Source organism: Hippichthys cyanospilos, chromosome 18 (genome assembly GCF_059441005.1).
Source record: "Hippichthys cyanospilos isolate Australia breed blue-spotted pipefish chromosome 18, RoL_Hcya_1.0, whole genome shotgun sequence".
NCBI lineage: Eukaryota > Metazoa > Chordata > Actinopteri > Syngnathiformes > Syngnathidae > Hippichthys > Hippichthys cyanospilos.
This window is the reverse complement of record NC_142386.1, coordinates 13235236-13262799: the sequence shown is the minus strand read 5'-3', so window position 1 is coordinate 13262799 and position 27564 is coordinate 13235236. Positions and strand designations below refer to the sequence as shown.

Sequence of the window (27564 nt, the reverse complement as noted above, 5' to 3'; positions counted from 1 at the left end):
CAGCAAACTCAGAGTATGTTGAAGTAGATATATCTAATTATATATTAGTAATGTGAAATGAAGTATTCTAAATGTAAATATAGAGAAAACTTAGAAGTTGAACGAGAAAAAAGTGATGGCAAATCTGTAAAATTTGAAGTAATAGTGAAGTAATGGAGTCATTTCAAGGTAATCGATGAAGAGGACAAGTATTGTATGTCATGTGACATGTTCCACTCGTGTTCCATGTTTGCAGGTATGTGTCAGGCAGCACAAAGACTCAGGACCCCAAACACATGTACTACTTGAAGAGGTTCATTGCAGAAGCGCTCAAATGTGAGTGAGGGCACTCAGAACCACTTGCGTGTAGATGATGACCAATGTGGATGTTGTCGGGCGCAGCCATCGCCGTTGACGGCGTGAAGGTCGTGGGTTATACGGCCTGGTCTCTGATGGACGGCTTCGAGTGGCACCGCGAGTACGGCATCAGGCGGGGGCTTTACTATGTCGACTTCAACACGCCTGATATGAAGAGGGAGCCCAAGACCTCGGCAATCTTCTACAAGTAAGTGTGCATGTGGATGTAGAGAAGTCCTTCTGTGTGTGTGTGTGTATGTGTGTGTGTGTGTGTGTGTGTGTGGGGGGGGGGGGGGGGGGGGGGGCTTTGCGTTTGTGCTGTGTGATGCAATTGCACATCGGACGTCTCCAAATGCTGCTCCGAGGCCCAGTACCGGTCCGTGCAACTGACTTAGTTATCCTTTAACAGTTATGGATTTGTGCTTTATTTGACTTGATCTTTGTTTTTTGGCGCTGCCTCTGGCCGCTGTCGATATTACATTTTGTAGTGAGCAAGGATGGTGTGACTTCAGTTGAGAGTCGTCACAGTTGGTGATGCACACGTTGTTTTGTCTTTCTGTGAAATCTGGCCCACGAGTGTTTGTAAGTTGTACTTTCTTTGTGAGAATGTTGTCATTTATGACAATATGCCCATAATTACTTTTAATGTTGCTCCAATAACTCATGACTGTGGATACCATGATAGCTAATGTTAATTCTTATCTTCAGCATGTTACTGTATATAATGCTGCCTCATATAAGTTTAGCTCGTTAGCATTTCATTTGTGCCAGGTATTTCCCTTTGCTATATGTTAGCACAATGGTTCTCAACGTTTTTTTAGTGATGCACCCCTTGTGAAATATGTTTTCAGCCACGTACCCCTTAACCATGCAAAGCATTTTTGGGTAAAAATGTTTTTTTTTTGGGGGGGGGGGGCTTGGCGAAAATAAATTGAGAAGCACTGACGTACAGCAAGATGTGCTGAGGTCTGCAAAGAGGAAGCCGTTGTTTCCGGTAGTCAGCATCACATTTCATTAAACATTCACATCTGGTTCATGAGTTACCTTTTTACTCGCCTTCAGTTACTTTGTATATAAAGGGCCTTGAAAAAGTCTTCCCTATTGCAAGGGTTGCAACAGAGAACACTTTTTTTCAAGTTTGCATGTTTTTTAAATGGTATTTTTGTCTTTTTTTCTGTTGTTGTTACAGTCATCCAATAACAAAGAAGAAAAGTGGAAATCAAAGCACATTTTTAAAAAAAAGATTTGGTTATTAATCAAAGTAATACTCTGCAATAATCGTTAGTTGCAGCCTTACCTGACTGCTTTAATTTGAATTTTTTCATGTCCTTCTTTTACCTCAACTAATAAGCCAATGTAGACGTGCGATGACTACCCCTTAATTTTGGGGTCAAATTCTTGAATTTTCTATGTTAGAGTGTATAAGACGCACCATCACTTTGGCAGCAATGTCAAAACTACAGCAAACTGAAGAAATCTCATCTTTGAATAGTTGACACTATCGTATTTTCTTGTGTTCACATCCGTAAGATATATATTTGTTGCACATTAAGTGTTTCAGATTTCCCACATTGTCAGCGGTCAGTGTACGCCTCGCCAGTGTAGTGAATGTGCTTGTTTTCCTTTTCTTCGCGACGCAATATATTTGAACAGAAATAGCCGAAGTTGCACTGCATCCTTGTTTCACCAAGTTTGAATGTGTGTACAGTATATGCCAAAAGGCCACTATTAATCAACAAGTCTGAATGTGTGTATATGCCAAAAGGCCACTATTAATCAACAAGTCAAATGGAATACCTTTTCATATACTCATCTGGAGACGTGATAACTTTTACATCACAGGTGACAAACTCAATGAGCCAAAACTCAAGGCCAAATCTGGCGCATCATTTTACAGTATGTGGCTTGCAAGTTTCTGACAAAAATACAAACTTTGCAGTTGTCTTCTTCAACTTTTTTTTAAGAAAACAACAAACATTTTTTGTTACCAATGCCCTTTTTGAACAGTACATGATCGTCTCCGTTTTAGGACTATTCCTGTGTGTGAACAAAGATGGACGTGGACGGCTTCTATTATTTCATTGAGAGAGGCATTATTCTACTGTACCTATAGCTTTAACTACTGTATTCTGGTTTGTGCTACATTTGTGTTGTGAATAACATTTGTTGTGTTGTTGTCGTTATCACTGATTTTAATCATTTCCATAGACATGTGATCCAGAGAAATGGTTTTCCGGAGCTCCCGGAAAACCGTCCCGCTCAAGGGATGTTTCCGTGTGACTTTGCTTGGGGAGTCTCCGCCAACTCCATCCAGGTCAATGACATTTACAAACTCATTTCCCGAATCAATGTTGACCATTAACTTATTGGAGGTTATATTTGTCAATAGAGACTGTTACTTGTAAATAATTTTATGGAACTGTGGCGTTCCTACTACAAATTATGTCATATGTGAACAAATGTACTGATTTTTGTCTGTTTTGTTCATTTCTTACTAAAAACACACTTATTTTGCAACATTTTTACATGATTTTCACAAGTGCAACAGGGCTCTATCCCTATCCCCTCGTAATTTTATTACTAAAATATACGGCATATATGGTTTTTGTTAATGAATATTTTTTTTTAAAAATAGTGCATTTCAGGATTTTTTGAAAGGTTTGCTTATGAGTTTGGTCTGAAACATGTCAGAAAGTTGGTAAAAATATTCATCTTTGTTCACCAGGGTTCTCCAGCTGTTTGGAAATGCCTTATTTTGATTCAACACAATGTTAATCAGTCTGCTTTCACAGAGGACTAATCAAATCTGAGAATATTTCCAGTCGAGAGGCTGGCATTCTGGAGCTTTGTTTTCAAAACGAAATTGGTTATAAAAACAAATTACAGATTGAAGGATGTCAGTGTCTCCTTGTTTAATATCAAACGTCGCTATGGCTCCGTTACTTAGGTATCTCATATGCAAAAATTATACTGTATATCTTGCAAAAATATACACAAATGACATTGTTTAAATCAATCATAACTGAATTACAAATGCATTACAAAACGTCAATTAGATGCAAAGGTGTACTTATCAATGCAAAACCTTTGCATATGCTAAAATACACGAAAGGGAAGAAATACCTGGCACAAAGGAAAATGATAACGAGCTAAATGCATACAAGGCAGCACTATATAACATGCTGGCGATAAGACCTAACAATAGCTAGCATGTTATCCATAAGTTATAGGATCAACAAACTAATTTCGGGCGTAGTATCATAAGTGACATAAGTCATGACAAAAGTGACATGTGTGTCACTGACAGTGACTGCTCTCAACTGAAGCCATACCGTCCTTCCTCACTACAAAATGTAATATTAACAGTGGCCAGAGGTGGCGCCAAAAAACAAAGATTAAGCCAAACGAAGCACAAATGAATGAACTGTTAAAGAATAAACTAAATCTGTTACAAAACATCATTATGCCAGGTGCAGCCCATGTGACCCAATACCAGTTGATCCACGAACCGGTACTGGGCCTCTGATTTAACCCAAATTGGGTACAATAATTGCATAATACATTTGATTGTGTTGTGTTTGCGAATCAGGTGGAAAGCTCTCCCAGTCAGTTTGCAGACCCCAATGTGTACGTGTGGAACACGGACAACGGTGAGCTGACGCCACTGGAAGGACTAGTAGCGCCACCTACACACCGCAGAGTGCACTGCGCCGACTATGTTAGCATCAGACAGCAGGTGACGCACAACCACAACATACTGAGATTGTTGTTTGTGAAACAATAGACACATTTGAATAGAAGTTGCTCTCAAATTTGAAAATGAATGTCGAATTGGACAAGCATTAATTCCTTTTCTCTCGTCATTTGGACTAATCTAATGTTAACTACTGTGTCAGGTGGATGAAATCCAGGCAGTAGGCATGAGCCATTTCCACTTCTCCCTCAATTGGTCTGCACTGGTGCCGGTGGGCGACGTGGCGCAGCCCAACACGACTTTGCTGGGTTACTACCGTTGCTTCTGTCGCCAGTTGCTGCGTGCCAACGTCACGCCCGTGGTCACCCTGTGGCACCACACGCGCCAAGGCAGCAGTCTGCCGCTGCCTCTCAACAGCGCCAGCAGGTGGCTCAAAAGGTATCCAATTTCCCGTAAGCAATAGGCTTGAATAGATCTTTACATATCTATCTATATATCTATATCTATATCTATATATATCTATATATATCTCTATATATCTATATATATATATATATATATATATATATATATATATATATATATATGTATATATATATATATATATATATGTATATATATATGTATATATATATATATATATATATATATATATATATATATATATATATATATATATATATATATATATATATATATGCTCGTAACTCGAATTGCTCGTATGACGGGCAATTCAAACCTATGTTAATTAGTGAATGCGTGCAACGCATGCAAAAACCTTAGGTAAAAACATCATGACTTTATACACATGTTTAAAATTAGTAAGATAATCTACTGTACAGTGAAATTAAATAACATAAATATACAAAGGAAAAATGACATTTACCTTTGGGGCAACGTGACTTGAGCTGGTGGTGGGTGGAGGCGGAGGGGAGCAGAGACGAATCCGCAGAATTTTTTTTTTTTTTTCTTAAATGAGAACTTTCCTTAAACGAGAACATATCACTGGCGATTTCCTTCTCTTTAATCCATTATAGGATAAACTTCTCCATTTTGTTGTCGACCGAGGTCCGTACCCTGGCAAGGAAAGTCTTGCCCTTAGAAGATTGCCGAGCGGTTACGGCCATACTCACTATACTATACACCATACTCACTCCTGCTTGGTTTCTATTGTCATCATCCTCTTACTTCTTCCTTTACCGCCACTTGCAATTTTAAAAGCCATGTCTAACAGATAAAGTTTGCAAAGTCTTCACAACACACCGACCAGCTGTGCCATCAAGCTAGATGAAAGCGTTCGGCCAATAGCATATCGGCATTTCTGTGATTGACGTGACGCCGGCCAATAGCATATCGGCATCTCCGTGACTGAGACCGTGACTGTGACCTTAATCGACCAATAGCATATCGGCATCTCCGTGACTGAGACCGTGACTGTGACCTTAATCGACCAATAGCATATCGTCGTTTCCGTGACATGCGAGAATAGTTATTTTTGTTGATGCAGCAAAGCGAAAAAAATAGTGCGGACACACTGACCGGCATGTTGGATTGTTCGTAAGACGAAAGGTTTGTGCGTAAGAGGGGGACAAAAAAACGCCGCGGTCCTCAGTTCGTAAGATGAAAAATACGTAAATCAGGGAGTTTGTAAACCGGGGGCCCACTGCATATATATACACAAACACAGTGGACCCCCCTCGGTCTACGACATCTATGACATCCCTGCCTTACGTTTTTTTCAGCTTACAACGTGGACTGCAACGTTTTTTCGCCTCCTCTTTACAGTATTTTTCCCACTTTATGACAAAAACAACTGTCATGACCCTAGAGGTTGGCTGTATTTGTGTTGTTTTGTCTCTATCTTCAGGCACTTTTCAGTAATTGCTCTTATTTGCTGGTCCCGTCAAACTGCTTGCGTTGCAACGCGTCACTCAGATGCTGATCTGCTATTGGTCGGCGTCACGACTCCCTAAGATACTGGTCTGCTGTTGGTCGGCGTCACTGTCAAAATGGCGGCATGCTACAGACTGGATTGCGTCTGAGTACTTAAAACAACTATTTATGCATTTTACTGCTTAATTCAAACTTGAATGGGTGAGCCATGGGTCCCAAGATTGCTATTGAAGTTAGAGAAGTAAGAAGATGATTTATATGGAAACGAAGCTGGAGATATTCAAGAAAGACAAAGAAAACTAAGCTAGCCTGGCCTAGGCTAAGCTACCCACACTAGGGAATATGGCCATAACAAGTTTGTCACATAAAGGTAAATAAATCCTTCCTATATTTTTTATTTATGTTTTTTAATAGGATATATGTATATTATATATACATAGCACTTACTATACTATTTTGATACCATTTTTTATTATGTATATACAATTTTGATGTTTTTACCTTGAGTTTTACATGCATTAGGGAATTAACATAGGTTTGGATTGCCCGCCATATGGCAAATTCATGTTACGATACCAACCGCAAAATTGATTAATCTCGTAAACCAGGGGACCACTGTGTTTAACAACACTATATTTACAGTTGACCGCCACTATTCGCTGGAAATTGGGAGCAGGCCAGCGCACATAGATCAAATCTACATATACTAATTATTTTACAGTGATATCCAACAATTGGACCACTTGAGAATAGACTTCCCTCCATGTGGCCCCTGAGCTAAAATGAGATTAACACAACCGGTTAAGAAGTAAAGGTTGATGTTTCACATTCAGGGAGACTCCAGACCTGTTTGTTGAATACGCGCGGCTGTGCTTCCGCGAACTGGGCGAGCATGTGAAGATGTGGATAACGCTCAACGAGCCCAACGACGACATGGTGAGCTACCAGGAAGCTCATCAGATGCTGCGAGCCCACGCGCTTGCCTGGCGAGCCTATGACCGAGATTTCAGGCCCACTCAGTGCGGTCAGGTAAGTGGCCCGTCACGACCTGTAGGCATGGAACCTTCCGGTTTTTACACGCGTGTTGTTTAAAGGTGTCGCTGGCCCTGCACATGGACTGGGTGGAACCGGCCTTCTCGTTCAGCCGCGAGGACGTGGAACCAGCCAAGAGGGTTCTGGACTTCCGAGTGGGATGGTTCGCCGAGCCGATCTTTGGTAGAGGAGATTACCCTCTGGGAATGAGGAGCTGGCTGCGACAACTCAACTCACTCGAGTACTGTACACACAATCAATGCTAATCAATCTTAAAGAATGTAGTTTCGTTTGGCGGGGGGCAGTTCGGAAGACAAGTCTTTTATGTGTAGAACCACAAAAATGTTTCAGTCACAGGAAGTCAGCCATGTTAGTTTGCAGCAGCACCCAGCGCTTGCGCAAATGTCTTCAAAATTCAGCCCTTCATGACAGACCCTCGCACGATGATTTTGTAATGTGAAGTATAACAATAAGCTGAATTTTTTTTCAATAAATGAAAAATGTTTTATGATTAATAGTAATGTTAATGTTTTATGATTAATAGTGATGATATGCTTGTACTATTTTGGACAGTATTAAACTTGGGACACCTGGAAAAAGATCTGTTCGCATTCCAAGCTAAAACAAGTTTGACATTCATGCTCTAAAGACTTGACAAGATACAAAATCTTTTTTCGGGTACATATTGTCCATATCCCAACTGTGGTCTGCTGCTTCTGCCTTCATCTCTGCTGTAGTAGAAACTAACAACAAGAAGCGAACCATTTGCTGTGGATATTTCTCCTCTAATCTCACAGTATTTTTTGCAAATTTGGGGGGGAAAAAAAACACTCTCAGTTTAAAAATGCATTGTAATGCACATTAATGTCATTTTTACCAAGTAAAATACAGTGGGCCCCTGTGTTACGACATTAATCCGTTCCGCGGTTGGGGTTGTAAGGCGAATTGGCCTTATGACGGGCAATCCAAACCTATGTTAAATAGCTAATGCATTTAGAACCCCAGGTAAAAACATGAAAATTGTACATACATATTAAAAATTGGTACCAAAATAGTATAGGAAGTGCTACGTATATATAATATACATGTATACAATCAGAAAACATCATAAATAAAAAATATAGAACTGATTTATTTACCTTTGAGTGCCGCTTGTTATGCCCATATTTCCTAATAAGGGTTATCGCTCTCATCGTTTCCGTATAAATCATCTTCTTAATTCTCTCTTTAACATCACTAGCAATCTTGGGACCCATGGCTAACCCTTTCTTTGAATTAAGCAGTAAAATGCCCTATACATATGGTTTTGTAACCACTCACAATCGAACAAAGCTTTACCGTTCCGCCTTTTTTAAACAAGTGACGCACACTAATAGCAGACCACCATCTCTGTGAGGAGCCGCCGACAAATAGCAGACCAAAATTTTAGAATTTTTCAGTTGCATGGACGGCAACTGAAAATAAGTGTAATCACCTAAAAACGCCTGCAGATGGAGACGAAACAACACAAATACAGCCAAGCCTCTAGGGTCATGACAGTTGCAAAACCAGGAAGATGTCATAAAGAGGGGATGAAAATCTCAGTATTATTCCATGTCGCTACATGAAAATAATGTAAGTCAGGGGCGTTGTCACACGGGGGTCCACCGTATGATTATTTTTTTGTATGTAATGCCTTACATACATTAAAAAATAATGCATTACTTTTGTAATGTGTTACTCCCAATCCTGGTTGACTGGAGAAGACACTAGGGAGCTGAAATTTCACTCAGATGATGATAACATGATGACAACAAATTGATCACATTGCTTGATTGTGCTGCAGACTTCCGGTGTTCAACAAGGAGGATCGGCAGCTCGTGAAGGGCACATACGACTTCTTTGCCATGAGCCACTTCAGCACTGAGCTAGTAACCCAAGCCAAGGAGGACCCGTAAGTGAAATATGCACTCCACTATGTGGCCAGTAGGACTGAATGATGAATTGCATTTGCAATATGTGAGAAAAGGATGGATGAGTGCCTTAATTGTCCGTTTGACTTGGATTTCCAGGGCATCCGGAAAGCATTCACAACGCTTCACTTTTTCAGTAGTGTTTCATGTTATAGCCTCATTCCAAACTGTTTTAAATTCACCTCTTACCAAAATCTCGACACATTATGACAATGTGTTTTTGGAATTTTTCAAAAAGAAAGCACATTTAGAAAAGTATTCACAGCCTATGCTTAATACTTTGTTGATGCACCTTTGGCAGCAATTGCAGCCTCAAGTGAAAATGATGCCGCAAGCTACCTTTATGTAGTTCTACCCATTCTTCGTCGGAGAAGTTAAATCGGATTCAAGTCTGATCTTTGGCTGGGCCGCTCCAGGATATTCACAGAGTGCTTCAGAAACCCATCCTTGGCTGTGTGTTTATGGAGGGCCAAAAGTACCAAAATTCAATAAATACACGTACCATTCAATAATCAAATCAAAGTGTCATTAAATAATGAAATATATAATTAGTTAATTAAAAGTGTCATTCATGAAACAAATGTTTCATTTATGAATTAAATGTCGAATTAATTAAATAAAACATTTAATTCATGAATGAAACTTAATTATTTGATGACATTTAATTCATAAATGAAACATTTGTTTAATCAATCCATCCATCCATTTTCTATAGCCACGTATCCTCACAAGGGTCGCAGGCTTGCCGGTGCTGATCCCAGCTGGCTTAAGGCAGTAGGGGGGCACTCTCAACTTTACCCTAGTATCCGTCCAAGCATTATCATAACTGCTTGTCCTCACAAGGGTCTCGGGCGTGCTGGTGCCTATCCCACTTTAGTTAGGTAAGTGTGGGGTATAGCCTGAACTAGTTGCTAACTGATTGCGGGGCACAAAAAGATGAAGAACCAATCTCACTTAACCCCTGGTGAAAATTTTGACCCAACTCTGGCTTTTAGATGTTTTTGATGTGTGATATCAAAGGAAAAGCATACAAAAAACACTAGGAGGCTCAAATATTCCATAGATTTTCGACCCATGTCAACTTTCAACATGCCGTCTTGTCGTCGCTTCTAAATGCTTCCAAAAAGGAGGTTGAGAGGTACACTATGCCGATTTAGCCCAGGTTAGTCTCATTTACTGCCATTAAAAATTGGAAATATTATCAACTTTGGACTTATCGAAAACCGATGTTTTATCATGCATTTCCTTTCCTGCCAGTTTTTCATGTATCCTTTCAACGGCAAGTGGCAAACAGAATGCAATAGAAATGTTTGTGTTGAGACCCCAAAACCATCAGGTGGTGCTAGCTGACAATTATGACATTTACATGCCTTTCAATGACTTCATCGGGTGGCTTAGCCTCACTCCCATAATACAAAGTTCTTGATATGCATTGTGGGACTTGTTTTTGACAAAAGGCTTCGATCCAAGAACTAAATGTTGCAGGAAAGCTTTAATTCTTTTTAAGCATTTTATTTCATGCAACGCATACGGCTGATGCCGCTGAACATTTTGAGGGGTTGAAAGTAAAACTTTATATTTGATGACGTTATGACCCTTTCAAAGTCAGCCCAAAAATTCATCTGAGAAAGACCTTGAAAAAAATTGCTGTTAGATTATTTGCCATAATCATTAAGGCCCAGTGGCTACAGCATACTGACACGCACCGCGTGATGACCCTGCGGTGCATTTTACAGGTACACGTACACGTCCGATCTGGAGGTGCAGCACATGATCGACACCACGTGGATCATGTCGCCTCGGCCCGTGGTACCCTGGGGCTTGAGGAAGGCGCTCAATTGGGTGAGGATGATGCATACAGAACCACAAAGATCTCTAATCGGGCCTGCTAGGCATTTACATGATTAGTTCATTAAATTCTTTTTTTTTTTTTTTTTCAAACTCAAACGTTGAGCGCAATTTTTTCCCCACTGCTAGCTTGTGGCAGGGTTCATGTTAAATGAAATTTCAGGTGAAGGAGCACTACCCGCACGTGCCAATCTACGTGATGGCCAACGGTGTGCAGGAGGACCCGGCCCGCTTCAAGGATAGCCTGAGGGTTTTCTATGTGTACAACTACATCAACGAGGCACTCAAAGGTGATGTCGCCGACCGTCTAATGATTACACTGGCCCGAGGTCACTGATCGTCAGCGCAAACATAAACATGCAACATCAAAGTCACTGAACTCTGGTCAGCTGCACTCAACCTTAGCATGTGACTCGTTAGTTTATCTCCATTTTATCATCGACAACAAATTTTGTTTATGGCATGATTCGATTGTAATTCACCGAAACATCGTTTTTTTAGTGGTGATTCATGATGTGCAACATGCACTTGTTTTAATTGTAAAATCTACTTTTGCTAATGTTTTTGCGGCAAAATTAGAATTGTGGGCAAAACAGTGTTTTCAAGGCTAAATGATGCGTAAAATATTGAGCAGTGGTTCTCATACAGAAATACGTGAAGACTCTTGAGGGGTACAGGAAATTTTAACAGGAATTCTGTCATCATAGGAACAGTACAATTTTCTTTTCAAATTACATGGCAATTAATTACAACGTAAACCAAAACAAGACTCCTTAGTGCAGAATAAATGTGCATTCTTTACTGATTGGCTCTTAGCCAGGAAATCCAAGATAGAAGCTTTTTAATTCCCTAAATGATGTCGTTTTTAGGTAAATTTAACCTCAGCAAAACTTTGTTTTACAGTGGACCCCCGCCATACGAAATTAATCCATTCCGGGATTGTATGGCGGACAATTGAAACCTATGGTAATTAGCTAATTAGTAATATTAATTATTTGACAATTGATGCGTAACCATTTTGCCGCAGCGTTCACACTGGACGGCGTGAATTTGAAGGGCTACTTCGCGTACGCCCTGAACGACCAGCGCGACCCGGGCTTCGGCTTGTACGGCCATGTGCACGAGGAGGCGGTGGTCAAGGCGTCGCTGGCTAACTACCGCAACATCATCCGCCACAACGGCTTCCCCGTGCCGGGGGCGCCCGCCCAGCGGTGCCCCCGTGCCGCCCAACCCTGCCCCGGCTGCCGGGTTCTGGTCAAGTGGCCCGTAGCGGGCTTCCTGACGCTGGTGGCCTCGGCTGCGTTAATCACATTGGGCATCGTTGTCTACTACGCCGCCAGGTGGCGCCAAGATTCCTACTAGCCTAATATAATTGCTTACAGAAGCTTTTAGAAGCGCTTGAGTTTTTATTGTAACTTATTACTGTCACAAACGTTTATTGTAGTAATCTTGTGTTTTCGTGCACTATCCATTTGTGTGCTTCATTAAGCCTGTTTCCAACAGGCTCTAGACTTTATAGCCCCCTTATAAACTGATTACTGGCTTGAAAAAAAAGAAGCAAAAAATGTCTTGCAAAAATGAATGCATGTTTTCGCCCACCCCCCCACACTCCAATGTCTGTATTTTAGAAAAGAATTGCCAACCCCCATCAAGAAAATCTTGTTACTTTCTAAAAAATGTCACATTTTTCATTCAAAAATGTTATTCCAGAACAAAAACTATTACAAGAAAATTTTACAAGCATAAACCACATCTCATGAACATTTTTTTTTTCAGAAAACATTTTTATTCTAGAAAGAACTCTGTTGTACAGTAATACCAATGCCATTGCTACTTGAATAATTACAAAGTACTGTTTAGGTATCCCTATTCATTTATATACAGTGGTGTTATTTATCAAGGTTCTCCTCCTCCAGTTACGTTCCCACAAAAACACAACTTGGACGTACACCCCCTAATGATATAAGCAGAAACTGGTTGCTTAGAATACACATACGTACATATTTGCATACGGTAGCTAATAAGCATTTGTGTTTGTTGTCATATGTATTGTAGTTGTGTCAAGTAAATGTTTAAACAATGTCTACTGTGTATCAACAAGTACTTTTAATAATGTGAGCGTGTATATCTATTTTTGTGTGTGTGTGGGAAAGAGCGAGAGATAAAAAAAAAAAAAAAAGTGTCCATCAGAACATCATGGCGTCCAGGCCGTCCTCCATGAACTTTTTGTAGACAGCCATGAACTTGGCGATGAAGGCCTCCAGGTGGTAGATGGCTTTGCTGCCAAGCTGCAGCCGGTGCTCATAGTATGCCGCCATGTGCGCCACCTCTGGCTTCAGGTGCCCGTCGCAGTTGTTTAGAAGCTCCTTTACCAAACGCTATGAAAGACCAGATAGAATTAGTTAGCATAGCATGGTAACCGACGGGCCAAAAGCCCTGGAACAAACACAGAAAACAGGCAAGATTATTGCAAAAAGGCTAATTATTTAACTGAAACGCCACACAGGAGCCAGATGTAAATCTATGACGTTTGCAAGTGGGGTGAACATGTGCACATCACTAATTTCCTCAAATTGATGCTATACCAATGTACGCCTAGTTCAGCGGTTCTCAAATGAGGGTACGGGCACCCCAGGGGTTACTTGAAGGAACTGGGAGTACTCAACATTTTAAATAAAGCAAACAAGCATACTAAAATGCCTTTAAAATGATTATAGAATTAATTCAATGTTTTGGGAAAATATAGGTTCATAAACACATTTTATGCTATCCAATTCCGGTTATTCAAAATTAAAAAAAAAATCAAAAAAAAGCTTCTCCCACATACTACAATGGTTGAACCCAACTTGTCAGGTTACCTGCCAAGTTAATGATTTATTTTTATGAACAAATCTCTACTGTAATCCCAAAAGAGGTTGCTTTATATTTTTCCGCAGACAAATATTTAATAGTTCTTTATTTTTGAGACTTAATGCTGATTTTTGCTGACATTATACAGTTTAATAAATTAGACTCCAATGGCATGTTTTCAGTCCTTTTTTTAAGGCAAAAATTATTTGAACTGATTTAGGGGTACTTGGCTGAAAACATATTTCACAGGGATACATCACTGAAAAAAGGTTGCGAACCATTGGCCCAGTTATATGACAAAAGGGCTGAAACTATGGCGTTATATTTGTGCCACAATTACGCACGCGCGGAAAAAAAAATCGAGCGGAGAAAATCAAACTGAGCGAGCGAAAACAGATTTTGAGAGCAAGAAAAAAACTATTGAGCGCGTAATGATAAGAGTTTGAGCGCGCGCCGATGGAGTTTCAACACAGAAAAAGAAATTGCTCGCTCAAAATTCCTCTTCGCTCGCTCGGGATAGCCCTCTCTCGCTCAACATCTCGCTCTCGCTCGCGATACTCCTCCCTCCCTCGCTCAACATTGCGTTTGCTCAACATTGAGCTCTCGACTCGTCCTCTGCGCTCGCTCAGTTCTGTTCACGCGTTACGTTTGTGCCACAAAACCAGCCAATCAGAGCTTGTAAAAGCACTTTGATTGACACAGCTTAGTATCCAATGAGATTGCTTGTACGCTATCCGTTGACGCACTCTCGTTTGCCCTGTGTTCACCCGAAAAGGGCAAACGAGTGTGCGTCAACACGGACTTGGGCTGGAGAATTACTTTTAATATTATTATTATTACTGTATTATATCATTTGACAGAAATACCTTGTTAGTTTTTGTACTTTAATAATATAAGCCCACCCCTCCCGCCTACGTCGATGTGACGCACTCTCGTTTGCTCGTTCCGGGTGAACACAACAAGCAATCTCATTGGATACAAAGCTGTCAATCAATGTGCTTTTACAAGCTCTGATTGGCTGGTTTTGTGGCACAAACGTAACGCGTGAACAGAACTGAGCGAGCGCAGAGGACGACTCGAGCGAGCGAGAGCTCGATGTTGAGCAAACGCGATGTTGAGCGAGGGAGGGAGGAGTATCGCGAGCGAGAGCGAGATGTTGAGCGGGAGAATGCTATTGCGAGCGAGCAAAGAGGAATTTTGAGCGAGCAATTTCTTTTTCTGTGTTCAAACTCCATCGGCGCGCGCTCAAACTCTTATCATTACGCGCTCAATAGTTTTTTTCTTGCTCTCAAAATCTGTTTTCGCTCGCTCAGTTTGATTTTCTCCGCTCAATTTTTTTTTCCGCGCGTGCGTAATTGTGGCACAAATATAACGCCATATGAAACCACAAGAAAAAAAAGTAATCGTAATGTATCGACTACAGGCTTCATTCTGATATGTTGTAAGAAAATGTTTACAACACAAAACAAAGGCCACCATCCGTTCAAATTTATACTGTCTCTCGTTGTCATTTATTTAGTTATCTTATATTTTCTAAAATTCACCCCAATTGCTGTTAAAAACAAAACGAAAAAAACAACTCTATACCTTAGGCATTACTGCCACCAAGTGGTAGAAAAAGCACACAACACATACCGACTGAAAGGTATAAACTACTGATACCTGTTTGGTACCAGCATAATATTTTTGGTGCTTTTTTGTGACCACATGCCTTTTAACATTTGGATTCTCGTAGATGAGAATTTACGCTTTTCATGTAGTGTATGCATCAGAATCTTCCCAAGTTTATGTTTCTCCTTGCAGTGTGTTTGCCCCCGTCGCTCACCGTGGGCTAGAGATCAGGGTTCATGAATAAAAATGTTCACCTACTTTTTGTTGCATGCGTACAGCACCTACCGTCATGATGACGTCAGCGGGGATGCAGTGAGTGAGCAGCTCGTACAAACGTCCTCGCACCTCCAACAACCTGGTCCAAAAAGACAATTAAAACTTGAGACTGACTAAATGACGAACAACAGTGGTGTCAAATGCAGGGCCCGTGGGCTGGAACCGGGCTGCAAGGAGCTTTAATCTGGCCCACAAAATCCTTTTGTGAAGTATATATAAAAAATTAAAATGAATAGGACCGAATCCATTCGTCATCTGTCCATAATCAAGATAAAATTTCAGAATTTTACAAGCAATGTCAAGATGAGGACTACAATTTATAAGCAAAGGTGACCAGTTGCTACTACTGTGCGAAATAGCTTGCTGATCGCTTCAGTGACAGAAAATGGAACGCTACGCTATCGTTCATGTTAACATTAGCATCTAGCTTCGTCGTGCTACTGCTAAGCGCACGTAAAATCCTTTGATCGTCCCCAAGAGATTCACAATGGGTGAAGGTTGCCATCTGAGACATTATTAGAGACTGTATTACAAACTCTGAGTCTTTTTTTTTTTTAATTCACTTACTTTAATACCGGCTCTGCAATTAGCACATTCCGTATTTGATGTGACAACTGGATATTTATTGATTTCTTTGTTTTTAGTTCACCATATTATGTATCCTAAACAAATAATGTAATTTCTAAACAAATGGAAATTTTTTTTTCATGCAATTCACGGAAAAATGTTATACTGGGATGCATATGGGTATGAAAAGGAATTTACAGTGGACCCCCGGGTTACGACGCCCCTGCCTTACGTGGATTGCAACGGTTTTTGTCCCCTCTACGCCATTTTTTTCACCTTATGACATAAAAAAAAAAAACCTTCTCAAACTACATGTGTCACTGCTTACATCACTACCATGCTAGTCTGCTATTGGCCGGCGCACAGGGTCACAAAGACAGCTGCCTAAGACTTGATCGCATGTTGAGAGTGTTTAAAACATGGTATTTATTGTGCATTTATTGCTTAATTCAAACTTGAATTGGTTAGTGATGTTAAAGAAAGAAGTAAGAAGATGATTAGTATAAAAACAAAGCTGGAGATAATCAAGAAATACGAAGAAGGCTAAGCTAGCCTAGGCAAGGCTACACTCACTAGGGAATATGGCCATAACAAGCTCGTCACGTTGCTCAAATGCAAATAAACCTTATATATATATATATATATATATATATATATATATATATATATATATATATATATATATATATATATATATATATATATATATATATATAATGTTGTTATTTAATTGTATACATGTATATTATATATAAGTGCATCTAGAGCTAGCCAGCTACTTCTAATGGGCAGGATGTTTTGTAGGTGAAAAAAATAAATATCTGCAACGATGTGGCCCCTCCTACCTCTGTGGGGTCTGCTGGCTCACAATGGCGTTGGCCGTTTCTCGAATGAACACCTCCCAATCAGCTTCTGTGACTTCTTGGTCCGGTGAGAAGGGGTACCTGGAGGATGAGGCCATTGTCACGTCACTGAGCGACAAAGGTGTCAGCAAACCTTTAGCGTTATACTTTTTTGGGCGGTGACCCTGTCACCATGAGGCAAATTGTGGTAGCCCTGCCAGAAACAGCGTCATATGTCACCGTTTGATCAATTTCAACTGTTTCAAAAATAGACGCTATTACTTATTATCCAACCATTCATTATCTTTGCCGCTTATTTTCACAGGGCACGCGGGTATACTGGAGACTATGCCAGAATGCATGTGGGCAGCATTCAGGGTACATCCTGTAATGGTTGCCAGTCAATCACGCCAAAGAAAGACAGCACACAGACAAACGCGAAAACACACCTACAAGCAATTTAGAGTGCATGGACATGTAGTACAATTGTGCAAATCAGTGAATCAGTGTATATTTACCATTTTAAGGTCATTGAAAAGGAAGAGACACAGCAAGAATAAGACTTGCTACTCACTGCTGCACCCTACAGGCCTCGCACATGAGCAGCGCTTTGCGGAGGTTGCGTCCTGACTTGTCGCTGATCCGCTTGGCCAGTTCCGGGGGCAGGAGGAGACCTTCTTTCTTGCACACCGACGTGAGTATGTGACACACCTGCGAGAAAGAAACACAATTGTGACCCGCTCTGGCAAAAGGATCCGTACGTCACTGGATAAAGTTTTGTGTGAATGACAAATATTGTTGATTTTGCGTGGACACAAATATTGATTTTGAGATTTGCCCCAATATACTTTCTTTAAGGTCTACATTTTCATTTCAGAGAAGCCAAAAGGTTACACACACACACGCACAAAGGAGCAATAACAAAACAAGGAAACTGGATACATATAAGTTTCATGGTAATTTCAAAGTTGTTTTGAGGTTGAGGCCAAATCACTATTTTTGCCCAATTTGAGGTGTTAAGGGGGGGTCATACTTAGTGATGAGCTGCTGGCACACGAAGCTCAAACGCACGCGCCGAGGTGTGGTTTAGTCATGTGACATATGACGTCGGATGCATTTTAGTGAGTAAGTGCTTCGAACAACGGATTGGTTTGTTAAAATTCGAGTCACTTACCGAGCTCGAATGATATACGGTTCTTTGGTTTATATACAGAAATTACAAAACATGTTTTCAGCAATTACAGTGATCCCCCTACTTCGCGGTTAATGGGGGGTATCAACCCCCCGCGAAGTCTGAAACCCGCGAAGTAGGCTATCAGTTCCTAGATTTCTATGTACGCCCCAATATAGCCGCAGTAACCTTAAACAACCCTTTTTTTTTTTTTGGTATTTTTTGCCTATTTTATTTCCTTTCTCGTATTATTTAACATTACATTATCCTTATTAACATTATTGTATATTTATTGAATAACTAATATTACTTAGTTTGTTGAGAATTTGTTCTCAGGACTGGTTATCTGCACCAAGACTCCGGTGAAAGAGTACACACAAGTCCTCACGTTGAACTTCACATTTATTTTGGCTCGTGTATGGTGTATCATGTAGTATCTGTTGAATAATAAATCAACAACAATGTTTAAGTCAGTCAACTAACATATAAACACTTAATCTATGAATTTACTGTTTTTTAGCCGACATTAGCGGGTTAGCAACTAACAACAACTACTAACTATAAAGTGCAACCTCTACACAAACGAACACATGAAAAGAATAAACACCCATCGCTTACTGAACATAGGCAGTAGCGTGCGTTATCAACATAAATGATAATAAATTATAAATATGAGCTTACGTTGTCATTCACATCACCTTAACGAGCCAAATGACGCACAGACAATGTAAAACAGGAATTGGAAATGCAACGCGACCAGACAAATTTAAAAACCTGCATTTCAAAATAAGATAAAAAAAAGTCACGAACTCTAATGCTTGAAGAATTCTTAACATAGCTATTAACTAATATTACTTAGTTATTTGATGAATACAGTACTGTATAATGTACATTTGTGCTTTTTTTCCATTTTTTTCGATTTTTGCGCATTTTTAAAATGATTTTTTATTTTGAAATATTTGTAATTTTTCCTGGAAAAACCTGCGAAGTCCTGAGACCGCGATATCTGAGGCCGCGAAGTAGGAGGGATCACTGTATTGATATTGTTGCAAGTTATATTATAATTGTGTCGACTACTAAACATGCCAATTCCCAAATTAACGCCTGTAATCTGTTGTAAATTTAAATATGAACGCTGCGAGATATAAAGTCATTTGTCTTTTAAATATGACTTTGTTGTGCTTCATCTAATGACCACTAGATGTCCTCTTTAAACTGTGTCATTGAGGCTCGGAGCTATGAACCAGCGCTTATGACAAGATTCGGAGCGCCAACAAAGCCCCGCTCAGCCATCTCAAGTCAAACTTCCATAGCTTTTACTTTCCAGCGGTCTATCAACAGTTCCGGAAAGTTTGAGGTCAATATCTTTTCCTAAGGTACTGGTTACTATGAAACTGGGAGATGTATGTGCCAAAATAAAAATATTTTTCTCAAAAACAGCGATTTCAACCCGGCCACATTCAAATAGTTGCAATTTTTGAGGTACCTCCATGTTTTATATATCATTTGAAAGGGAAATAAGTTTTGAATTAAAATATATGAATATCTAAAGTCAGAATTTCATGGACACAAGACAACCCTTTTGACAGGGCTGTTCACAATTGATAAAAAGCCAACCCGGTCTATTCGCTATTTGATTACATTTGTACAGCAAAGGCTTATGGCACGAGAATGGGAAAACAAAAAGGTTGGCAGGATTCTCACTTTTATCTGGGAATTCTGACTTTATTCTCAGAATTCTTCCCAAAAAATATGAATGCCAATTTTAAAGTTACAATTTCATTACTAGAATTGTGATTTTATTTGCAGACCATGTGCTTATTCTAACAATTCTGATTTTAACTACTTCAATTCTGAGATTAAAGTAGGAATTCTGAGAATAAAGCTTTAAAGTGACAATTCGATTGCCAGAACCTGAAAATCAAGTCAGAATCAAAGTGCTGACTAAATGATATTTTAACCTTGTAAGATTTGAATTGAACTGGCATCACTTCCTCACATATTTTTTCTCCATTGGCATCAACATCCTTCACCTTTTCAAAGAGCACACGAACGACACTGACTGTGATGATGTCGTTACCTCCTCCGTGCTGGGCAGGGGAACGCGGAGGGCCAGGCATCGGCTGCGTATGGGCCCGATGACTTTAGAGGTGGAGGTGGAGCAGAGCACCAGGCGGCAGGTGGCCATGTACTTTTCCATGGTGCGCCGCAAGGCGTGCTGGGCATCCTTGGTCAGGCGGTCCACCTCGGTGAGCAGCACAACTGGCCAATAAACAGCCAGCGTAATAAGATATCAAAACTCCATTCCGTAGTCCGGTAACGTGTGCCAGCCTCACCTTTGAACTCTCGCTGTGTGCTGGACTGGATTTGCTGAGACTGAGCCATGGTTTTGATCAGTTCCTGAACGACCACACGGTCTTGATTGCCTGCATCACTGAACAACGAGGAACTTGGGAACATTCTTAACTTTTGTAGCAATATTTTCTCAAAAAATATATGATCAAATTTTACAAAAATGTGAGGGGGCGTATACAATTTTGTAAGTAATAGATCACCTGGGGTTGACCTCTAAGTGGTAGTTGCTGGCTATGGTGCTGATCTCAATCTTCTTCTTGGAAGGAGCCTACAAACGACAACAGGCTAAAGTGAGCTTGGATCTTTTCTTCTGCCACAGACACAATTAATCAGTTATGGATTTAATATAAGGATTGCCAAATTTCCTCACCACGATGGTCTGGTGTTCGATGCGAAGCTTTTCCACGCCAGGGCCGTAAAGCTCCCTCAGCAGGCACATGATTCGAGTCCTCTTACCCGCCCCTGATGGACCATACACCAGCAGATGGGGGAAGTCGCCACATTGAACCTAAAAAACAAACATATACACAGTTTTTATTGAATAACTAGTGATCCTTGATACGAGCCCAATGCATAAAGTATACTCTTACAAGTATGCACTCTGGGTATACACTGATAGTAAGGACCAAAACCTCCAACGTCTAATTTAACTAAAATTTCATTTAAAGTGAATAAAGACCTTTCTTTAAGCACAGATGACGATTTGTCGAACTGCTGCAGGATAGCATTAATCATCACTGAGAAGAACTTTTTGGCAGTAAGCTTCAACGGCTGGTAGCGACAGATTCCGCAAGTACCCAAAAGGCTGGTATCAGCCCAATACCAAATAACACACAACAATTTTGCACTCACTCCATAACCATATGAAGAACACACTTTAAATTTCACCTATGGGTGGACAACTAATGAGTTTAATCATTTGAGTTTTCTGGGAAATCAACATTTTAGAGTGTTAATATGCTTTTTCTGTAAAACTATGGGGTTGGGCACAAAAATCAATTGAATCATCTTAAGTTTTTGAAGTCACAAAATGAACATAGCACAACACACTACAATCGTCCAATATTTGCTGGGGATAGTTACTGAGGCCTGTAGCAAGGGGCAAAAACTAAATGTTTTGCTTAGAAAGGGACCGATGCTGTTCGCGTGATTTTCCACACACCATATACAGCTACTGCCTAGCACGATTAGGCAAAACACATTTAAAAGTGAAATGTAAACTTTTTTTCTAGCACAATCGCGACTACAATTTGTTGGGTTGATTTCAGATCAAAACTAAAAAAAACAAAATAAAATGGAAGCGCTAGACGGCGACAACGATATACAATAACAAATCCACAAACAACTTCGAAACGCGTAGAAACAGCTTAGCAGCTAAGCTAAGACAGAAGTTGTGCCAATCGTATTAGATACTCTCACCAGGTTCTTGAGTTTAGACGCTTGCTCTTTGTGGTAGTCAAGTTTGCCGAGCGAAGTCGGTCGGTATTTGTCCACCCATAAACTCATTTTCGTTACTTGATTGGGGGTCGCTTCCTTTGACAGCAAGATTAAAACTGTTCCCGCGGAATTGATCTCGGTGTGTTGTTCACGCTGCGACTTCCGTTTTGGCTACGGAAAGTCGGAGGGGTACAAATAGTACACGCGAGAGGTAAATTCCAATTGAAACTTTACGGAATCTTTATGTAATGCAAGTAATATAATTTTATTTTATGTTGCAGGTTTCCTACAATGACGTCTCAGACACTTTTTTGTGCAAAGAATCTTGAATATACCACTGCATGGCAGCAAATATGTACTTTTAAACATCACTTGAATAATTTACCCCAGTGGTTCTTTAAAGGCAGGGGTGTCCAAAATTGGTCCTGAGGGCCGCTGACCTGCATGTTTTTCAGGTTTCTTTTCCTGACATTTACCATTGTCTGTAGCTATAACAAACTTGGCCGCCTCCGGAGAAGTGCCACCCTCCTTGTAATATAATCTAATGAAAACTAGACCAATACTTATATTTAAAACAGACTGTTGGTCATTAAGAACACATTCATTTACAAGTATTCGAATTTTACAACCATTTAATGTATTCCTTGTGAATGAAAAACGGTCTAAATCTTACACTCTGTCCCTTTAAGTGGAGTCCGCGGTCCATGGCCTGACTGCAGGGGTTCCATCAAATAATTTTTCATTTTATTTTATATTAAACTGTGAAAATATTCATGACTCGATAATAAAGCAACCAATTCAATCAGTTTAATGTATTTTTTTTTTTTATAATTTTAAAATTTATCAACATGTGTTTTGTGTCTACAATTGCTTGCTAACAAGGCGATGAAGTCAGCAAAGCTAAAGCAGAACTTTATTTTATAATGCTGTTTTTGAGTAAAGAATTGGCAGCAACCTGTTTGGGGGAAATTCACCTGATTTGTTATAAGGAGGCATGCAATTTGCACTTTTTATTTTCTAAACTTCAGTATAGCTGTAAAGTACCAAATATACTTGTTGTTAAATTAAGAAAGGGCACTTATGTTTGGTTTAAATATTTTTTGTTTTGTTTCTGCAAACATTAGCAATGGGGGTCCTTGGAAAATTTACATTCTAAAAGGGGACCTTGACTCTAAAAAGTTTGAGCACCCCTGATTTACCCTACTTGAAAGAAATTGATTTATATATAAAAAAAAAAAAATCAATATTCCTATTAATGGCATAAGTTACGATAGAGATCATAGCAGTAAGTTTGCATTTGTAATAACCACATGGGCCTAATACAGTGGGCCCCCGTGTTACGACCTTAATCCGTTCAGCGGCTAGGCTAGTAACTCGAATTGGCCGTATGACGGGCAAGCCAAACCTATGTTCGTGAATGCATCGCCTGCAAAAACCTTAGGTAAAAACATCACGACTTTATACACATATTAAAAATGAGTAATATAATCTACTGTACAGTGAAATTAAATAACATAAATATACAAAGGAAAAATGACATTTACCTTTGGGGCGACGTGACTTGAGCTGGTGGTGGATGGAGGCGGAGGGGAGCAGAGACCAACCTGCAGATTTTTTTTTTTTTTCTTATACGAGAACTTTTTTCAAACGAGAACTTTTTTTAAACAATGACTTTTTTTGTTTAAACAAGAACTTTTTCAAACGAAAATGTATTTTTAAACGAGAACTTTTTTTAAACGAGAACATATCACCGGCGATTTCCTTCTCTTTAATCCATAATAGAAGAAGCCTCTCCATTTTGTTGTTGACCGAGGTCTGTCCCCTGGCAAGGAAAGTCATGCCCTTGGAAGACTTGCTTGCTTTAATAGCTTCCTTGTTCTTGAGAATTGTACCGATTGTCGAGCGGTTACGGCCATACTCACTAGCAAGGTTAACTATGCGTGCGCCTCCGCATTTTTTTATTATCTCCTGCTTCGTTTCTATTGTCATCATCCTCTTACGTCTTCCTTTACCGCCCCTTGCAATTTTAGAAGCCATGTCTAACAGATAAAAGTTTGCAAAGTCTTCACAACACACCGACCAGCTCGTGCCATCAAGCAAGATGAGGACGTTTGGCCAATAGCATATCGGCATTTCTGTGATTGGTGTGACGCCAGCCAATAGCATATCGGCATCTCTATGACTGCCTTAATCGACCAATAGCATATCGCCATTTCCGTGACATGCGAGAAAAGTTGTATTTGTTGATGCAGCAAAGAGAAAAATATAGTGTGGACACACTGCCCGGCATGTTGGATGGTTCATAAGACAAAAGATTTTTGCATAAGAGGGGGACAAAAAAACACCGCAGTCCACATTGTAAGATGAAAAATACGTAAAACAGAGGGTTCGTAAAACGGGAGCCTACTGTACTTTACTGTATTGTAATATTTGTCAATATAGAGATATTCTTAAAGTACAGTAGTGGGTGAAAAAAATTGTCCTGTTGTCCAATGCAATAGGCAGCGGGAGCTGACATCAAAGATTGCACCGTGCGTCTCGGTTCACTTGAGATGAAAAGGTGACCTTCCAGAGAACCCCCTGAATATTTCAGTGTTATCATCTCACACTGACTCACAAGACGTGTGTGAGTATGTTGCAAGTAAAAGCTATGTCCCCTCCACCCGTCACCTTCTCCAAGTGCAGTAAAAATAGCCCCCCAGTAGCTGCATGCACCATCTGTGCAGGAATGTGCGCAGCACACAGGAAATGTCTGTACTGTTGTGTCCAACATGATTACTTTGGGAAGTGAGGTGGGACAAGATGAGGGGTGTGTTTATATTCAGGCTATGCATGTGTTCATATATGTGTATCCACAAAGGGGGGCTATGTGACACTATCAGCCTCTGGGAGTCCCTGATTGGCCCAAACAAAGCAGAGTGTTCATTTCCCCAACAAATGCCTCACAGTGCACCACCATTGGGTGGAGCACCTTCAAATGAATAACACTTTGTTACTTTGGGCTGTTGACTTTTAGCAAGGCTCCTATGTGTTTGATAAAATTGAGTACCTGTCAACATAGCAATGAAAACTAATGTTATATTCACGTATAATATCACAGGATGTACATATGTAGGTGCTAAAAAATAAAGGGCAAAGTGCTGCGGGACACCACAAGTAACATTACAAAATTCAGAGGTCACATTGCCATGGAAAATGTGGTGCATTCTTTCTAATAGGTAAGAGGTGAACCAAGAAAGTGCTGCACCGGGAGTATCAACACATATTTCAAGGCTTTCTACTAATATGTGATGGTCAACGGTGTCAAAAGCTAGACAAAGGTCGAGCAATAATAATATTGATTAGGTGTTGCAATGCAAAGCTAATAGAATTTTTTTGTCTCTTTAGCAAAGGGCCATTTCAGCTGAACTGAAACCTGACTAAAAAAGTTCAAATCATCTTTTGGCAGCCAAGTGATTTTTTAGCTGCTGTGCAACAACATTGTCAAGAATTTTAAAAAAGAAATGAGAGATATAATATTAGCCTAGAGCTATAATTTTTTACAACCCCCCCCCCCCCCCCCCCCAAGCAAAGAGAAAACATTTTGAGCCACCCCTCTTGCTGCAGTGGATAAATACAGTAAGTTAATGTATCCATAAAATTGTATAAGTATACTGTAGGTAAAATTGTGTCCCTTTGAACATTACCAAAAGAAAGCGAAATCAATATAAATATACTTTCAACGACATATACAGGTTACAAGGTTAGTCTGACACAAAAAAACATCACTTAAGGTGCATCAAAGTGCCTGAAATTCAAACAAACAAACAAATAAACAAAACATGTCAATCCCGATTTAAACGATAAACATTTTTGACCAACTGAAAAGTTTGATGCTGAAAAAAAAAAAGAGAGTAATAAATGTACGGTAAATTAAACTGTAATGTAAATTAAACACAGCAGCACCAATATCTTAAACATTTTAACTTGAAGAAAAAGGTATAGAACATTATGCCGGTTATTTTACTTATTTTTTAAACTCTTGTGCAGAGAGCGCGCCACTGCGCCACTTGGTGCCGTGATGTACAGTTACACTTCACATGACAAAATCAAAGCCTGTTCCCAGGGGTCAGACGCGCCCCCCTGGCATTGCATTGCACCCCCTGCTATTTGAGAAGGACTCTCCTGAGAGTTACAGAGACCCTCAGGATCGAGATTAGGTCACTTCAATATTGGTCCCGCGGTCTTGAAATCTTCTAATGTAGTACCAGGGGAGAGCCATACTTTGACGATAAGACACTTCTAAAATGAGAAACAATTCTTTAACCAGTTTACCAGGAAGCAGGTCAAAGCATTCAGGTTGTCTGTTGTGTAAGGCTTGCAAAGAATATATCATCAAAATGGGAAAAGTTATCTGCCTGAATACCCCTACTGGCACTGGTAATTGCAAGATTTGACTTGGTTTTGGTTTTTAGGGGTCCTCTGTCTGGTATTTAATTAACTGACTTATTTATAATATTATATCTAATATTTATTGATTATTGTTAAATACTTCTTTTTATTTATATTACTATATTATTGTCATTCCAATTACTGGTACTATATGTATTAACAAAAATCAGAAATCGCCTCAAAAAACAGCCAATGTCCTACTAAATATATGCCTATAACAGAGTTGTGTGCTTACCCGTTTAATGTGACTTCTGTTTTCAGACTTTGTTCCTTGTAAGATGTTTTTGTTTTTTGACAACTCATTACAAAGAAAACATGTAGGCAATCATTTCACATTGGAAATGAAAGCAAAGGATTCGGTTTAAGAAGTGTTGAATCTTCTGTTCTACTTGCTCCTCTTTTTCCCTTTAGGATCCATGGGGCATCAAACCCACGCTGCTTAGCACCACACCAAGCTGAAGAAAACGTGTGTCATAGGCCTTGATGCAACTCTTTGTTGACAGAAATGTTGAAATTTAACACTTATTCTGCACATTTTAACAACATTGTAAAATGTTAAGAATGATTGTGGTATGTTTGCAAACCATATTAAAACATACAATATACAGTGATCCCCCCTACTTCGCTGTTAATGGGGGGTGTCAACCCCCTGCGAAGTCTGAAACCCGCGAAGTAGGGTCTCAGTTCCTAGATTTCTATGTACGCGCCAATATAGCCGCAGTAACCATAAACAATCCTTTTTTTTTGTATTTTATGCCTATTTTATTTCCTTTCTCCTATTATTTAACATTACATTATCCTTATTAACATTATTGTATATTCATTAAATAACTAATATTACTTAGTTTGTTGAGAATTTGTTCTCAGGACTGGTTATCTGTACCAAGACTCCGGTGAAAGAGTACGCAAGTGATCACGTTGAACTTCACATTTATTTTGGCTCGTGTATGGTGTATCATGTAGTATCTGTTGAATAATAAATCAACAACAATCTTAAAGTCAGTCAACTAACATATAAACACTTAATCTATGAATTTACTGTATTTTTAGCCGACATTAGCGGGTTAGCAACAACTAACAACAACTACTAACTATAAAGTGCAACCTCTACACAAACGAACACATAAACAAGATAAACACTCATCGCTTACTGAACATAGGCAGTAGCGTGCGTTATCAACATAAATGATAATAAACTATAAATATGAGCTTACGTTGTCATTCACTCCGTCACCTTAACGAGCCGAATTACGCACAGCAAACGTAAAA

The 27564-nt window shown here is 39.7% G+C and overlaps 2 protein-coding genes across 6 annotated transcripts in view; one reads left to right on the top strand and one right to left on the bottom strand.

Annotated features, from left to right (window-relative positions):
- The window catches only part of kl (klotho), a 19300-nt gene extending 6463 nt beyond the window's left edge, over positions 1-12837 (top strand). Inside the window, exons 3-14 of one of the 2 annotated variants that reach the window (XM_088440871.1) lie at positions 236-315; positions 382-544; positions 2545-2650; positions 3926-4072; positions 4233-4468; positions 6757-6952; positions 7018-7196; positions 8781-8888; positions 10644-10749; positions 10919-11045; positions 11659-11721; positions 11783-12837. In XM_088440871.1, coding sequence (XP_088296997.1) covers positions 236-315; positions 382-544; positions 2545-2650; positions 3926-4072; positions 4233-4468; positions 6757-6952; positions 7018-7196; positions 8781-8888; positions 10644-10749; positions 10919-11045; positions 11659-11721; positions 11783-12117 — 1846 coding nt within the window. In that variant the 3' untranslated portion in view covers positions 12118-12837. The remainder of the gene's footprint in view (positions 1-235; positions 316-381; positions 545-2544; positions 2651-3925; positions 4073-4232; positions 4469-6756; positions 6953-7017; positions 7197-8780; positions 8889-10643; positions 10750-10918; positions 11046-11658; positions 11722-11782) is intronic. The other variant, XM_088440869.1, reaches the window with a different exon arrangement.
- Positions 12525-27564, bottom strand: rfc3 (replication factor C (activator 1) 3). Of its 4 annotated transcripts, XM_088440874.1 has the most exons (10): positions 26531-26782; positions 23409-23468; positions 20798-20935; positions 20628-20695; positions 20409-20506; positions 20153-20334; positions 17476-17612; positions 16905-17003; positions 15502-15571; positions 12525-13133 (listed from the first exon to the last, which is right to left on the bottom strand). In XM_088440874.1, the coding sequence occupies exons 3-10, from the start codon at positions 20864-20866 to the stop codon at positions 12942-12944; spliced, it is 915 nt and encodes a 304-aa protein (XP_088297000.1). In that variant the 5' UTR covers positions 20867-20935; positions 23409-23468; positions 26531-26782; the 3' UTR covers positions 12525-12941. The 4 variants fall into 4 exon arrangements, with proteins under 4 accessions (XP_088297000.1, XP_088297001.1, XP_088296999.1 ...); XM_088440875.1 differs by lacking the exons at positions 23409-23468; positions 26531-26782 and adding an exon at positions 27510-27564; XM_088440873.1 differs by lacking the exon at positions 23409-23468.

Bases quoted from the DNA above. Each gene is read 5' to 3' on its own strand.
- rfc3 (XM_088440872.1), bottom strand. From the start codon at position 21,933: ATGAGTTTATGGGTGGACAAATACCGACCGACTTCGCTCGGCAAACTT. The intron at 20,507-20,627 runs GTGATCTATTAC...CTCGTTGTTCAG, and splicing joins CACTTAGAGGTCAACCCCAG to TGATGCAGGCAATCAAGACC. The intron at 13,134-15,501 runs GTAGGTGCTGTA...GGTCTTTCATAG, and splicing joins CCGCTGACGTCATCATGACG to CGTTTGGTAAAGGAGCTTCT.